This window comes from Mastigoproctus giganteus, chromosome 2 (assembly GCF_048544385.1).
Source record: "Mastigoproctus giganteus isolate SK-2022 chromosome 2, ASM4854438v1, whole genome shotgun sequence".
Classification (NCBI taxonomy): Eukaryota; Metazoa; Arthropoda; class Arachnida; order Uropygi; family Thelyphonidae; genus Mastigoproctus; species Mastigoproctus giganteus.
In genome coordinates this window covers 169,027,090-169,042,929 of record NC_143576.1, presented here as the reverse complement: position 1 = coordinate 169,042,929, position 15,840 = coordinate 169,027,090, and the positions used below count along the sequence as shown (strand labels likewise).

The following is a 15,840-nucleotide window of genomic DNA, read 5'->3' as shown; positions in this document are numbered from 1 at the left end:
CAGATCAAGAGTATTGGTTCCTCTTGTTGCCTCTCTAACATGCTGCTATACAAACGTCATCCAAGAAATCCACAAAAGTCTTGCTAGTCTGTGAGTAACCAACCCACAAATTATAGTCAACACCTGGAAAGTTAAAATTCCACGTTACGAGACATTCTGATTTACTGGTCCACCCTATTTCTCTGTATAGCTGTTTGGTATACTCATTACAGTCATATTAGGCCTATAACACACTCCTACTCTCAATTTTCTTTTCCCAGTGCTTATATTACACCAAACAGCCGACCAGGCTAGCCAGGTGGGTAAAGTGCCTGCCTGGCAACCCAAAGGTCGCGGGTTCGTATCCCACCTCGGGCTTGGATCAGAGTAGAAAATGGAAAAACTTTGGGAGGTGCATTATGGCCACAGAAGCCGATGCGTCAACAACTAACAAAAAAAATCCACACCAAACTGACTCAATATTGCACTGTACACTCATGTCGACTGGATGCATTTCCTTAGATTTTGTTTCTTAACTAACAGAATAATCCCTCTTCCCTGTCTATCCTTTATGTACTCCCCAAATTCCAATTTTGCATGCCTTATATCTCTGTGACACCACGTTTCTGATGTCCCAAAAACGCCCGCATTTGATGTCTTCAAAACACTTCAAACCAGCACTTAAAATTCATAAAATGTATTTACAATGCTCTAGAATTAACTTAAAGTCAAGTATACATGCTCATGTTACTCTCAGTTACTCTTAGACAGCTCATGTATTTATTTGTTCCATGATGACCCACGGCTGGGCCTGAAGTCCCAGACATCTTGCTTTCCAGACTGCTTCGTGTACCAATAATATCAGTGCAAGAATCACTTTCAACTCTGCCTGCGATTCTAGTTAAGCTATTAGTCTGTGTATTCTACCCCCCAAGCTAGCAGTTTTCCGATCCACCTATCACTCCCTCGATAGCATCAGCAAATATTCTTTGTATCCGTTCTATTCAAGTGTATCATCCGTGTAAAACACTCTCTCCTGTTAACAAGCACAGACCAAGCTGAGAATATTTCTACCCCCATGAGCCTTGCACATTCTCTCCAGGGCCAAATTATTGACAAGGCTCTCAACATTTACAAGATGATTCTCCCAGTACTGTTGTATGCCTCAGTAATTTGGGCTTCTGCTGCTCCTACAACACCTTGCTTTTTGCAAATCAGCATTGACTTCTGAAATGGCTCCACTTCAAGCACCAGCTGCCACCTCAGGTCACAACTACGGAGTTGGCACGGAACCTGTAGTATACAAGGCTACACCATAAGATCCATGCAAAAAAGACTGTACAGTGAATATTCTGACAGGCCATATTAGTTCTCCAATCATCTGGGATTTATGCCACTGGAGGATCCATCTTCACACCCTAAGGGCTTCAACATCCCTTAGATAAAATCTGGATAGCCTCCATATTGCAGACAGATTCTTGCCTGCTCAAATGCTTCAGGCCGTACAAGGCCGGGATGCCGGGACGCTTTGTGGAGGATAGCAAATATAAGACGGCTATCCTTGCAGAAATTATGTGATTGTGATTTTTCGGTAATTGTGCCATGTTGAAAACGTGAGCAAGTCTATCTTCTAAAGGAATGGTGAGGCTCTTAGGAGGGCCTCACCATCCTTTTAGAAGATTTAGAACTATACAATAAAGAATCTCTTAATATAATGGCTAGACAGATTTTAATTTATAGATAAGATGAAATTGTACGTAGACTTTGCTCATCAGTTGGAGGAAATTATTTCTCTGTTTGTGTTATAAGGAAAAGAAATCACGAGGGAAGTTACTTTCGCGCGTCAACTTTAAAGCTGGTTTGACGAACACACTACGTATTAATAAAACTGACTTTAATAAAAACTGTTCACTTTCATAATAATTGCAAAAAAAAAAGGAAAAAAATAAAAGAAAGAAGAAAAGCAAGAAAACATTTTCAAAAAATAACTACGTGCCTCTTAAACGCATTTCCCTCTAAGATTATTTAGACAGATAAAATTTACATATTCTCGAGACAAATATTAAAATATTCTGTAGAAGAATACACTTGAAAAGAGTGCATTCACCTCCGCTGTCTTCGCGTATATTTGATGCAAATATTAAAACAACAATCGATCACGCTCTTTTCAAAATAAAAAACACCAATCAGAATATTGGCACTAGAAATAGCGTTGAAAGCGCAACACATCTCTCGTGCCATAAGAGAATAGACTTTATTCTTTCATGCCACGCGGTTCAAAAAGGAATACAGAAAAGCAATCAAGAATAGAGCTGATTTCCATGCATGAATACATCCATATTTACTTTGAGCAGCTGGCTAGACCTTCGATTCTGCAACTCTAACCCTATAATAGTTACGTGGATTCTCTCTGGTTCAGCACGACTCAGAAGACCTCGTAGATAAGGGAAGATCCATAGCATCGCTGTTGATTTATTTCAACTACCGGACTTACATACTCCGCCCGCCCATTTTGTTTGATCACAAATCAGTTCACCCGCATCTCTTCTGCTTTTTGTGGAAGACTTGCATCCACGAAAGTTGAAATTTTTCCTTATTTTGCACTTTACTCTGGCTGTTTATGTTTTCACTGTTTTTATCAAAAACACCGCACTTATTTAAATGGCTCTGCTAGATAACTGCGATTTGTTTTTCTGGGTCAAAGCAACGAAAACCGTGAAGCATCACTGCGCGTATTCCATGAGTTGTTTACCTGTTTTTCTGGATGAAAAACCGCGTAACTCTCACCCGAGATCGATTAACTCAGTCAAAAAAATCTGAAATTCCTCTCCATAGGATTCGAAACCAGACTTTCCACACGTTGTAGAAGAACAGCGAACCTAACCGCTGTGCTACCAGCGAGGAAGCTGAGGGTGAGCATAAAAGTTTTCAGTTTTAGTATTAGTATTTATAGTATTAATAAAAAAACTGAATAACTTTGTGCTCATCCTCAGCTCCCTCTCTTGTAACACTGCGGTTAATTTCAGATAGGTACCTACCCAACTGACCTTTGTACCGCTCCAAGATGTCAGCCTTCACCACCCATGGAGGCAATTTATTCCAGAAATCAACAACTCGCTGACTAAAAGGATAAATTTTAAATAGCAATTAAAAGGGGGACGCAATATGTTTCTTTTCATATATATCTTAACAGAAAGCGTAACCTTTATAGAAAATTCTGTAGCTGCTGACTCCGTCTTGAAAGTGCCTATTTGACTTGACAGTGGCATATTTGATTTTATGAGTGATAAATTGCTACAACCAAATCAAATAAAAATTAAACCAAATCACAGATTAAAACAGAATACAAGAAGTTTTGATTTCAGTATTGCTGTTTACCTTATAAAGCAAAATCCAAAGATGTAGCATAGGTTTAAGTGTGCCTGGAACAGGATCACCTCACCATGAGCTTGTGATGTAACAGAACGAGTTTCGGGAGAAAAAAGCCTTTACATCCTCGTCTGGGCCCAATTAACACAGCCGCGAAGTGTAGAAAGCCCATAAAAGTTCCTGGTGTCATTGATGGGATTCGAACCCGGGTTTTTCCCACCAGGTTTGGGGACGATGTGGTGATTATAAATAATGGGCTGCCTGCCTGCAAACCTACGAAATGATAACAGTCCAACATTAAGAGTATGCCATAAAATTAACCAAAGAATATGCATAACAAGGGTTCTGAAACTGTGTGTTGCCACCTCCATGGGGGGCAAGAAACTTAAAATCGAAATAAATTTTTTCTTTTAATTTTGCCCCAGGCTCCAAATGCGAGTTTTTGTTTATTTACAATGTAATGTTTTTGTTTTTAAAGTTATAACTTTCTATCTTTGTTTGATTTGATGTAGAAACTAAAATTCAATTAAGAGTGAGTGATATATTTATGCCTTGCATAAATGAAAGCACTAGTTTTACTTATAGGGACGGGAATCGCAAAGTTTGAGAAACCCTGTTCTAAGGGATTATGGTGTAAGTTGTTTTTCTTGTGTTACGTTGAGTCCATTTTTTCATAAGAAACAATTTCGCCTTTCAGATACTGGCTTAGATCTTGTCTGTAATCCGGCTCCCTTAGAAACATCTTATCCTGCTTTTTCTGCTTATGCATTTATTATGCGTTGCGCGTGTGAGTTTTATTTTCCTTTGTGCACATGGGTTTATATATTTGGATGCGAAATACTGAAAAGAAGGTGAAGCGGGCTTTCCCGTTTGACTTCAGAGTAATGCTGGGAAAACACCTTTCAGGTGTTTTTCCAGCATGACTCCGAAGCTTTAATTAATATAAATAGACATATTTAATAGCAAAATTTCTCTCAATCTATATAACTATTCTATCTCTCTGTTCCTGAAAGAGAAAGAGAATTTATTTTTATCCGCTGTTCTTGCTTAAACACGCACATATGTATTTTTCAAATGTTTTCCTCTGTTTTTACCCTCACGCGTTCTCCTGCCTTCCTCTCCTCCAATGTGTACGTCCTTATTGTACCTGATACTTCTGTATCCCTTGGTAACAGAAGCAACACATTGCCTTTTTCCCACAGATCAGGACGTGAATGATGCATCATTACTTATTAAATATGCCTGCTGAATCATTCTGCGCATGCCCATCACTAGTGATTACCCAGACCCCAGAAACTGAAAATAGGGATGAGACAGTCAATAAAGGTTCGAAGAGCATATATTTCTACGAACTTCATTTTCCGTTGGAGAAGTTTGATGGCTTCCTTTCATAGAAGCGATTAAACTTAAAGTACTTTCCATGAATTCCAAAGATTTTTATCTTTTTTCTCTTCTATCCAATATTTTCTGTTCTCTTTTATTTTATTTTAATTGTATTTTTTGTCTTCTTTCAACAGAAAACACTTTTAAAAGATACAAATAGTAAATAAATGCGATAAGCTTAAAGAAAAACAAACTGGTTAAATAAATCTTTGTATAATTACTGATTAACTAAACTTTGTATAAATAATATTTCGTTATTCCTGAGGGAAACGAATTTCTCCTGAACTAGAAGGAAAAACAGCTAATTTTAAACAATATTTATGATCTTTTATTTCCTTCTAAAACCTGCCCAGAATCGTTTATACAAACATCCAGGTTTACTGTACAATTTTATAATTGATCCATCTCCTCTGTGAAATTATGCATTTAGTTAAATTATTAGATCCCAAGTACTACACTAGTAGGCAATCAAGTACGTACACCGTTCTCCAACGTACGAGTATATTGGGTTATTAAATGAAAAAAAAACGCCTGGTTGTACAAATGAATTTTTAATACCACGTTTCACCCCCTACGAGTTTAAGTAATTGCATTAATAATCCTATGAGGGACACCTTTGTACAAGTTTTTGATATATGGAGGGCGGAATATTGCTCCAAACCTTCAGTAAGGATGCATTTGATTCTATTCTCTGCTTGAATTTGAACACCTTTTTATAATTTAAAGGCAGGAATTAGATCTAGGTTCTCGACTAGAAAAGGCAGGGTTCGCCACATTATTTTCCTCAAACCATTGTACTGCCTGTGCCTTGTGGTACCGAAAGTTTTCATAGTAATATAAATACGCCCCCCTCTTCAAATAATATCCACAATGCAGGAAAAGTGACATTCTGAACACTCCATCGATGGTTTCATCAATTATACGCAGTGTATCGAGTCCATACACAAGTTTACTGCATTGGACATTACATCCAATGACCAATGCTTCGGTTCTCTGCACCGGGACAGACGGCGGTGGGCATTTCTGGGAAATGGCTTCGTTTAAGATCAGCTGCTCTATCGTGGTAACCCATTCTACGAAGTGTTTTTGGTCCCGCTCTTATCCCAGTCCTGTTAGCTGTTTCTCAAGTCAGCTCATGAAGTTGCCTTTGATATTTTTTCTCAGTATCTACTTCGATTGTCTACATGGTTTTGGAGTCATTAATGGTGGTCTGCCTGCTTGGAATAATGGTCGCATTACCATTAGTGTTTAATGTTTATGAAATTTGGTGAGTATCGCATTCTTTCTTCTATCTAGAGAATGCACCTGCTCGCTATGCGACAATTTACTCTCACTCTTCTTCTTCTGTCCTTTGAAAGTATAGTAGTTTCAGCAGTTTTCACTCGTTTGGAGAGATCTGGTTTTGAGTCCTGTCGAAGACTGGAGGGATTTCTAAAGTCCTCTTTAACTGATTCTGTAGTTAGTCGATCTCGGGGGGAGAGAGTAGGGATTTCCTTGTGAGTTATTCCAGGTTTTTCAGTTCGCATCAAATCCAAATGGGTCCGTGCGCACATACTTCTACAGATACAATGCACACACACACAGAGATATTGGTTTTTCCCGGAATGTTGTTAAAATAATAATTATTATCACATTTCTTGTGATGGGATCTATCCCTTTCTCATATCGTTCTCTTCCATCTGCCTATCACTGAGTGGGCATGCTCTATCTACGGTGCATTTAGCTAGTAAGTCATGTACATGTCATGTGACCTCTGGAACTAACACCACTACTATCAACACCCGATAGGTGTTGAATAGTGTATGACTAAAATACTGAAGCATAATACTTTAATTGGATACCTTAAAAGATCCCTGATATGAAGATCATTTTTACATCATTGAATCGTATCCCTTCATAAACCGCGATCATGGAACAAATTACCCACATCGTAATAGAGTACTTATTGCCTGATATTCCCTAATGTCCATTCGGAATGAGTTCATTCTTTTCATCTAGTGTGAAATCCAGTTGCATTAACCTACTAGAATTCTGGCTTATGGGATTATCCTGTATGTTTATTCCCTCACCAATAATTTTTCTGTTATCAGTGCAGCAAACTCATATTCGCAGTATATGTGAGGAGGATGGAGGAGGAAAATCCCTGGAATTGATAGGCTTTTATTTCCATCAGTTACCCTGAAACAAGATGATGGCCCTTCAAATTATAAGAACTCCGTTTATAACTCTCATTTGCAGACTGACACAAACCAATATTATTTAGGGATGTGGTCTTGGGAATCTTGATACTGTACGAGTAATTTTATTTTGACCCGCATGCTGGAACAAGATTGAAATACTATGCAGTACTCACCGTGATGAAAGTAGTTGAAAGCAGGTTCCATGAGTTTCAGCTTATGAATTTATTGTTTCTTCTACGAGTATATCCTCCATCCATTCTTCCCGTCTTTCCATTTATTTCACTTTACTATAATCCCATTCTGACCGAAATTTGTTTTGTACACAAAATTGCATTTTAATTTTTAATTTGTTCAGTTGGCAAGGCTAAGTCTTAAACAATTTCTCTGTTTTTTGTCTACTAGTAAACATACCTTCCTTCCTTTTCTCAACAACAAGGAAATTGTTCTTTATTACGTAACTGCCTGCTGAGTGATATGCCTAACTGGAAAAGGAAATGAAACAAGGCGTCTACTTTTCTTTGATTCGACTGAGGAAACATAACATTCTTCTCTCCCAAATGTTCCATCAAATGTCGAGCTATAAGAACACAATTTAATTGTGGCGAATTTAATAATTTTAGCTATGAAAGGACAATGAATAGTAATTATGGGTTGGATCCCACGATCCTTCTTACTTCTCTGCCATTACCAATTCCTATTACATCTGCAAAATTCTTTAAGTTTCTTATCAGCTCACTCTGAAGTTTAGATAACGGAAACCCATTGCTCCTTTAACCATATTACAGTGTCTACCACTACGGCAACAAATGTAATGAAGTCTTTAAATATGAATGAAGTGTGCTAACTCTCTAGCAGACCTACAGACGACGCCAGTTTCAACAGCGTTTTTGAAACAACGGTCTGCGTGGATACATCGCCAAGCGGTTGTGTTTTTGGAACAACAGAGCACGCGATACCCTTTCTGAGATATGCACACTTCAAAATGCAAAAAAGTTCTGGCGACGAATCAGAACTAAAACAGACTGCAAACAAATTTTTGAAGATAGAACACTCTATAGCTCTATATGGGTTGATCTAATCTTGCATCATTCAATTTAAGAAGAAATTTTAATCGTGCAAATCCGATATTGTCACTACTCGAGCTGCTTAGAAAACAAAAAGTAATAAGTTTAACTATTATGGCTGCCGATGCTGATTCCTTCCCATCAGTCTATCCCTTGTCATTTAAAACTAAAGCCATGCCTGCGCACGTGAGGTTGTTAGAATTTCCACATTTGCAAAAGGTAAGGATTCGTTTTCATTTCCATCTTACTACAGTCTGATTCTTCGAAAATCAGACTGGAGAATCATTCTTCAGAGAATCATTCTTCGAGAATCGGATTATAAGATGGAAATGAAATCATCCATGAAGAGAACTTGTCATTGGCCCATCCGCATTATTCTTAAATTCAGTCCGGTCATGGGATCGTGTGTATGTGTAGTCATAGGACCAGAAACTCTTGGTCAGCTGCAGAACGATCTCTTTTTCAAAGCCGATGGGTTATAATCACCTTCCTTTCCACACCGGCTGTAAAAGTCCCGAGTTCAAATCCCGTCAATGACGCCAGGAACTTTTGTGGTCTTTTTTTTCCACTCCGTGGCTGAAAACAAATTGGTCTCGGGCATGCATAGCAAAGTTTTTCTTCCAAGCAAAACAGCAAAGCGACCAGAGAACACACACAAAAGTTATGGGCATAATCACATGGACAGATGACCATTGTCATCTGCCGATGCATATTATATCCATAACTTTCCTATTGTCATAGAGACCTAAGGTTGCAAGTGGAGTAGACTACCGATCCTGATTGTAATGAGCAATTAAAATTAAATAAAAGTAATCTCTCACGAAGTTAGGGTAAAAGATTGCACCATTTAGATGGTGATCTTAGAATCAAATACAGATCGCTATATGTCATTTATACAGCGGCAGAGTAAATTTTTTGTATCTTGATTATCATCCAATATTTACATTACTGAAACTGTAGATATTCCACAGTCTCAATGTCCCACGATCTTTCTTACAACGAAGAATAGCCTTCAATAAGTTTTAAGAGCTCATTAGTGCAGTAGTCAATATGTTTAATCAAATATGCAACACTACTTTCGCAACATGTCAATTTATTTGTCTAACCTGTGCAGGACCCAAATGCGATAATTCGTCAAACACCCAGAGCAGCCGACAAACCTAAAATTAAGGTGCTGACAACGTGCGCTGGTTCCCAAAAACTTACAAGAACAAACATAAGAAGACAAATACATTTTAATTACCAATAAAAAATAGAAGCAAATAGTCTGTGTGATCCATAAACAGTTGTCCAGATTTTCTTTGAATGGACGATAATTCATGCCATAACAGAGCTTTCAATACTTTCAGAGGAAGAGTACAGTCTGTACTGAATGGCTAGCCAGATCTTAATTCACTAGAGCAGCGATAATAAGCCTTTTCCAGTTTGCGTGCCAAAATAAGCTGAACATATAGTTGAAAGTGGTTAGGAGGCCTCCGTAGCCGAGTTGCCAGGAGCTGGAGTGTAGTAGCACACATTCGGGGTTCAAGCCCTGACTTCTAAATACAGTTGAGTTGCCAACCCGCATTGGGACCAGCGTGGCAAATTATGGTCCATTTCCATCAACATGAATTGTTGAGGAGGCTTCCATCCTGCAGTGGGTTGATAATGGCTGCAAGTTTATAGGGATTCTTTATCCAGTGTCACCAACCACGTCATGTTGATATGCCTGGTGACAAAATACTTTAAGAAATCTTTTTTTTATCTTCTCATTAGCGTTTTCTATTTATGAACTTTTACACAAACGCCATTAACTAGTTTAAAGATATAATACTAATTTCGGACTCCTTAATGTCGTTACATGCAAGTGTTCTTACTTCTAAAATTTCCAAAATAGTTCTTTGCATACTAACGATCGATGGCGTTATAATAATCTACTTTTTACGGCACCGTCTAATGTACCGGGGAATTTATAAATCGCACGCATTAAGAGAGCAATTTGCAGCTTCGAGGAAGAAAAATTTTATTGTTTGACCTTTCTTATCTCTTCTTAATGAGGGAGAGCGCAGAGACTAAGAACTGAGGAGCAACTGGTTGTCAATATGACCACCGAGTAATGGCCGACCGTTATGTTTCATGTAACTGCACATATTCGCTGGAGCATTGGAAAATGATTACTCATTCAGATGCCACCCGCTGTACAAGGTACAGAAGGTAGAACTGAAGATCGATAGGCACCTTTTCTAATGTAGGTTATGCGAATTCATCGCATTCTCTGTTTTTCTCTCTCTCTACCAGTCGTTCTACTCGTCTTTAATAATATGCACAACAGAAATAAATGCCTTCGTTTTCGTGTTCCCTTTTTAAAAGTAAGGGGCTGTTCACGAAAACAGCCCTCCTTCCACCTGCATAAACTACGAGAATCATAATAAGATAGCAACGCAGATTTCAGCCACAACGTGGCGCTACTGGCAAGAACTGTATCCGATTTTCGCAACTAATGCGAAGGTACAAGTTTATTAAACTTTCCCTATTCGAATGGTGCGTAATACGCTGCTTGTAGGAAGCCGCTTTCCTGGTAACCGTAGGGAACTAGCAAAGGAGGGTGAGCGCGCTTTGCCGAAATAGCCCTCAGCCTCCAGCTGCGTGAATCTGCAAGTGAATGGAGTCATTCCCAAACGCGCCGCCGCAATATCCTCCCTTTGGTGCTGCGGGCCCGCTTGTTAGTTCCGATAGGAGACGAAGATTAGGTACGGACGTGGCTTGGAGCGGGTAGCGTTCTCCCTCCTATCCTCCCCCTTCTCCCTCCACCTCCTCCCTTCGTACGTTTCCCCTGCCGTCCGTGATTAAGTACCAGGTCTCCAAGGAGCAACTCCGACCGCCAACGAGTTGCACGAGTGTACGTGGGAAGATGGGGGAAAGGACGGATATCGCTTCCCTTGTTGTTGTAGAGAAATACGGAACTGGCTTGGATGGGATGGAGGGAGGGGACGGGGGAGTGAAATGGTCGTGTTTCAGAGCGATCGGTTGATGGAAGCTAATTTATTACTCCCGACATTAGAACGGTAGCGACTACTTGAAGGCAGGTTGGTGCACACAATTGCCCGGAACAAGCAACCAAATATACTCGCTTTGATAGTCTGATACGGCGAAGGTACAGATGAGGAGCACGGGGGATCGACTTTTTAATAACGTTACCGTGTTTTACAAACGACAAAGACCACCATCTGACAATGCCAACAACCACCCAATATCCGCTGGGTCAGCGGGAAGAAGGACGCTACTGGTCGAGCATACGCGCTTCCAAATAAACCACTACGTTCGTTCCCATAGTAACCCATCATTTCGGTGTTCTACACAACACGCCGCTTCTAACAGGTACAAAAGGTATCCGTTATTATGGAAGGAGGATTCATCGGAAAAACTGGTCGGGTGCGACCTGCGAAAGACGTCAGTGTTTGAATTGCAGAAAAACAGGAAAATGGGCACTTCCTCTGAGCTTTGAGATGAGAGAAATTTTACAAGTTTCAGGCAGAACATGAGAAAGCCATGGTTGATGTCACCTGGAACACGTTCAACTAATCACTTTTTGATAAGACCTGATGGAAGCTGAGTTCGTTTTAAGAGACATAAAAATCGAAAAGAAAGAATTTTCTTAAGAGCCATCAGTCCATCATCCGATGACTTTATGGGTCGGGACGTCACACTGATCAAGTTGCTATTGTTTGAATCATAGGGTTATATATTCAAGAACGTGTAATTTAACTGCGCCATATCCTGGCTAGCTACAGAAATAATCCAATAAAGCCTTCAAGCCCAAGTGGCTAGCACAATGACTGCGACCGTTTTCTTCTTTTTCATCTCCTGTATCGTATGTAAAAGGCCTGGTTTCGATTCTGATCTGGACGGAAGGAACTTTTATGTCACGCAGAAGAATCTAAATCAATAACACGTTCCTCAGACAATGCTACCGCCGCCACCAGAAGCTTGAACCCTTTGAATCTTCCAGGTCGGGATGATCTATTGTCATTGTCGCATATATCCACTATTGCATAGCACCGTGCAAATTCAAAAGGGATCTTGATTCTTCGGACTACCACACCTTATTCTACTCGTGATCAGCCCAAATACAACGTTCTTGACACCACGTAAATTTCTGCTCTTGATGTTATCTGGGGGGAGGGGCTTGGAAATTTGTTGTTATATATCAGTGTTGTAATAGCCACTACAAAATATTTTCTTTAAGAGTGGATGAACAGAACAATATTCATACTGAAATGCATGAATTGAACTCAGAGAGTCTGTATATATTAAAATTTGCGGGGAAGAAAGTTTCTAGCCATAGTCCAATGCTAAGATAATTGCATATAATTCTGCTATGGAATCCCTGTATTCTAAGGGAAGTTTTGAAAATACAATGTGAGAACTTTAATGTCTATGTTAGAGCCATTAGTGCATATTCGGGTGTACCAGGAGAATTGATTCGAGTGGACTGCATTACAGGTGGGCAATATTCTGGTTTGAGATGATATTCTTTCTCTACTGTTCAAAGTACTGCCCATAGTCTATGGAATATGTCTGCTATGGTGGATCTACTTGAGGATATCTAAGCGTAAATGCCAATCCCTGAACGGGATAATCAATTAGCTTACTGAATTGCGATACGTGTCGGAATATATTGTGTATTTCGATCATTTATTTTCCAATAAACTAATTACATACACGAACGTGATGTATAAGTATTTCTATTATATTATACAATTTTTAATACGGCCTTTTTGAAAATAACTGGAATATTGGATATCTGGTTCTTGCTTAGGGATCTAAATGGAAAATTGCACGAAACTGAAGGCTCGTCAGGATAATACGCAGTTAGTGCGTATTCGTAACATTGCGATGCGAATTACAAACCTGAACGGTGTTCCAGTGTCTTACGAGTGTTTTCTCTTGGTCCACAAGAACCTAACTTTAATTTATAACATTTGTTCCTACGAGAAAATGAGCCTTATTATCCGACACCATTCGTCATCTGATTCGTAATGGAGAAAAGCACTGCACGGATACCGAAAGAAAGTATTGTACAATGTGAGTTACCCAATAAATACTTGTTTAAAAGGGTTGCCATGCAAAATTCTATTGCTTAATGAATACCGCATTTTGAAATGTTAAATTTCAATTTGCCAAAACCACAAAATAAAATAAATTAAAATTTCTATGTACTAGAAGAAGAAAAAGTTCGATATTTTTAATGCAATAGTAACCTAATAGACTTATGTCCGCAATACATCGATAAAAAAGAAGTCCAAGGATAGAGAAATTTATTTTGTCGTTGATAAAACACCATAACATGCAACGCACACGCGATTGAAAGCAAAATCCTTGCTGTCCACACTTTATAATATGGTGCATTGCTGAAATATCCCTTGGCTACTCTAGCGTGTCGCGCAGGCGTGAAGTGTTACAATTGACCCGTGTTACCAAACTTTTCCTTAATGTAAAAATCGCATTCGGTTTTTCTCTTTATCAACATCAACATCATTATGATAGAGTATGTATTATATACAATGCAATAATAACTTAAATACTGGTTTTTCACTTTTCTTTCTTCTTCAATCAACCAATTGTAACTCTGAATTCTCTTGCAGGCCGACAAAGTGTGCGAAAGCGGTGGAAGCGGGTCGGAACATCCAGGTCAATCATGACATCTACCAAAACGGCGGAGGGAGAAACACAGGTGAGGATGGCGCTCTGCCAATTGACTGTACTGTTGTTGTATTTCTTGTTAGAGCCTCCCAGACAATTTGTTGTTTTACAGAGAGGGTGCTGACCTATGAGAGTTCATGTCAGCACCCTCTTTTTGTGCTCGATAAAATCTTTGCACCGAGAAGAAAGAAAGAAAGAAGTGAACAGTATGATATTCTTTTGCAATATTTTTCTTTTTACATTAGAACTGCGCTACAAAAGGCAATTAAGGGTATCCCACAGCAACAAATAGGACAATTGCTTGTCCAAAAGAATTGGTGCGCGGAATGTACTCTTAATTATTTAGAGGTCGAGAAGTTTTTCTGCTGAAGATGATTAGAATGACTTAAAAAGAGCTTCAGCTAGCAGATGGATATATAATGCGCATAACATCATTATCAGTTTCATAGGAATGTTCAATAGTTGCCAATGATGGTCCTAGATGACTGATTGATGTGGTATAGCCTGCTATTATCTCTCATGAATACAGAGGCGAAGTTGTAGGATAATTATGGATATTTTACTCTTGGAAAACAATGCAGGAATAATGGTGAAATTATAGTAACCTTGCAGGAATAATGATAATGAACTAAGAACCAGTTTATCTAAACCTTTATTGTTACAATATCGTGGACGTCTTGAATTGTCTTAGGTCAGGGCAAAAGACAACTTTAGCTCATCATACCTTGTACATTGTGTCTGTTGACTGAATATCTTTAAGAAATTATCTATTTTGCGGAATGAAAATAGCGGTTTCCTCAGTGGCAATCCTTGCTACCTCCTCTGAGACTCCATAAATCCAAACATTTTGCGTTTTGGTCTAATTGTAACCATTCTTCCAGTATAATATCGCGTAGATGCGAGAAGGAAGAGGGCTTCATTGCCGAATAGCTCTCTCCAGCATATTTCACAACGACAGTGAGATCAGATGAACTTGGGAGTCAGGAAATATGGTAGAAATCCGTGTGTTGTATTCTCCGAACCATTCTGGCACGATGCGCTATTGCATTGTCATCCATAAAGTGGACATCACCTTCGGGACAGAAGTGTAACATTGCATGGTGCAGCAGATCTGATGCAAAATTCAGGTACTCCTTGAACGACATTTGATCTTCCACCGGTATCAACGGACCCGGTCCGTGCCAAGAAAACATTCCCCGTACAATAATATCACCTCAGCTGCTTGGGTTGTCTTAACAGGCAAGCAGGGCCCATTGCTTCGTGAGGCTCTCACCACACTCTCTGCCTACCATCAGTGCAAAACAAAGTGTATTGTGATTCCTCTGACCGCATCATTTGCTTCCATTGTTCCACTGTTGTCCAACGATGATGTTCTTGGCGCCACTGCAAGCGGATTTTTCCGCTTTTCTCTAAAATAAGGGGTGTAAAAAAAAAAACAATTCATCTTTTCAAACAGCAGACCATTCGCAATTATTTTAAGCTGCATAAGCACGTACAGTACACAATGTGTTTCTCTCTATTTTTTTCTGCTTCTCTTTTACGTATAGATAGAGTTCATTTGGAATCGACTAGCCTTCCAGCTAGCAATATTTCAATAACATCTTGCAGTCAACGCAGTTTAATGTGTCCACTTCAGCACTCACATTTGTCCGTTGCATATTGCGTTAATGGCCTCGAGTTATGTGTCCCCTGTTATGCATTGGCTCTGGGAAGCTGTCACTTTTGACTATAGGAAAAGCGTCCATGACGACAACCAGGCGAAGTGTTACATCTTGTTTTAGAGAAAACAGCTTGATACGATACTGGTGGCCATAATTTGGATCGATGAGAAACGGACCTCCTTTCTGCTAATTTTCTCGCTTTTTTTTGTGATTTTCTTGAAGAGCGAAAACTGGTTCAGTTGCTTCATTTGTTTCTTCAAAGCCAAATTACAAACTACATCCAGATCGGTTCAAATAAGCTTGAAAGAGAAACATCTAGAAATGTAATGACACTTCCAAACATGAATGGATGGGAGCATAATAATTTTATTTAATAGTATAACTGTTATGCAAAATTATTGTGAAAAGCAGTGTATTTATACTGGATCATAAGATATGTCGAAGCCTTTTCACTTTGTAAGGAAACCAGTTGCATCGTTTGATCTCCCTTTGAGTCTGATGTTTCTTTAATTTGATCATTCG

The 15,840-nt window shown here is 39.1% G+C and overlaps 1 protein-coding gene across 2 annotated transcripts in view; it reads left to right on the top strand.

The window, feature by feature from the left end:
• Window positions 1-15,840, top strand: part of LOC150089734 (choline O-acetyltransferase-like) — a 176,286-nt gene that overhangs the window by 41,105 nt on the left and 119,341 nt on the right. For both annotated transcript variants that reach the window (XM_090389632.1, XM_090389630.1), the window contains exon 2: window positions 13,600-13,688. In XM_090389632.1, the coding sequence (XP_090245758.1) occupies window positions 13,600-13,688 (89 nt within the window). The remainder of the gene's footprint in view (window positions 1-13,599; window positions 13,689-15,840) is intronic.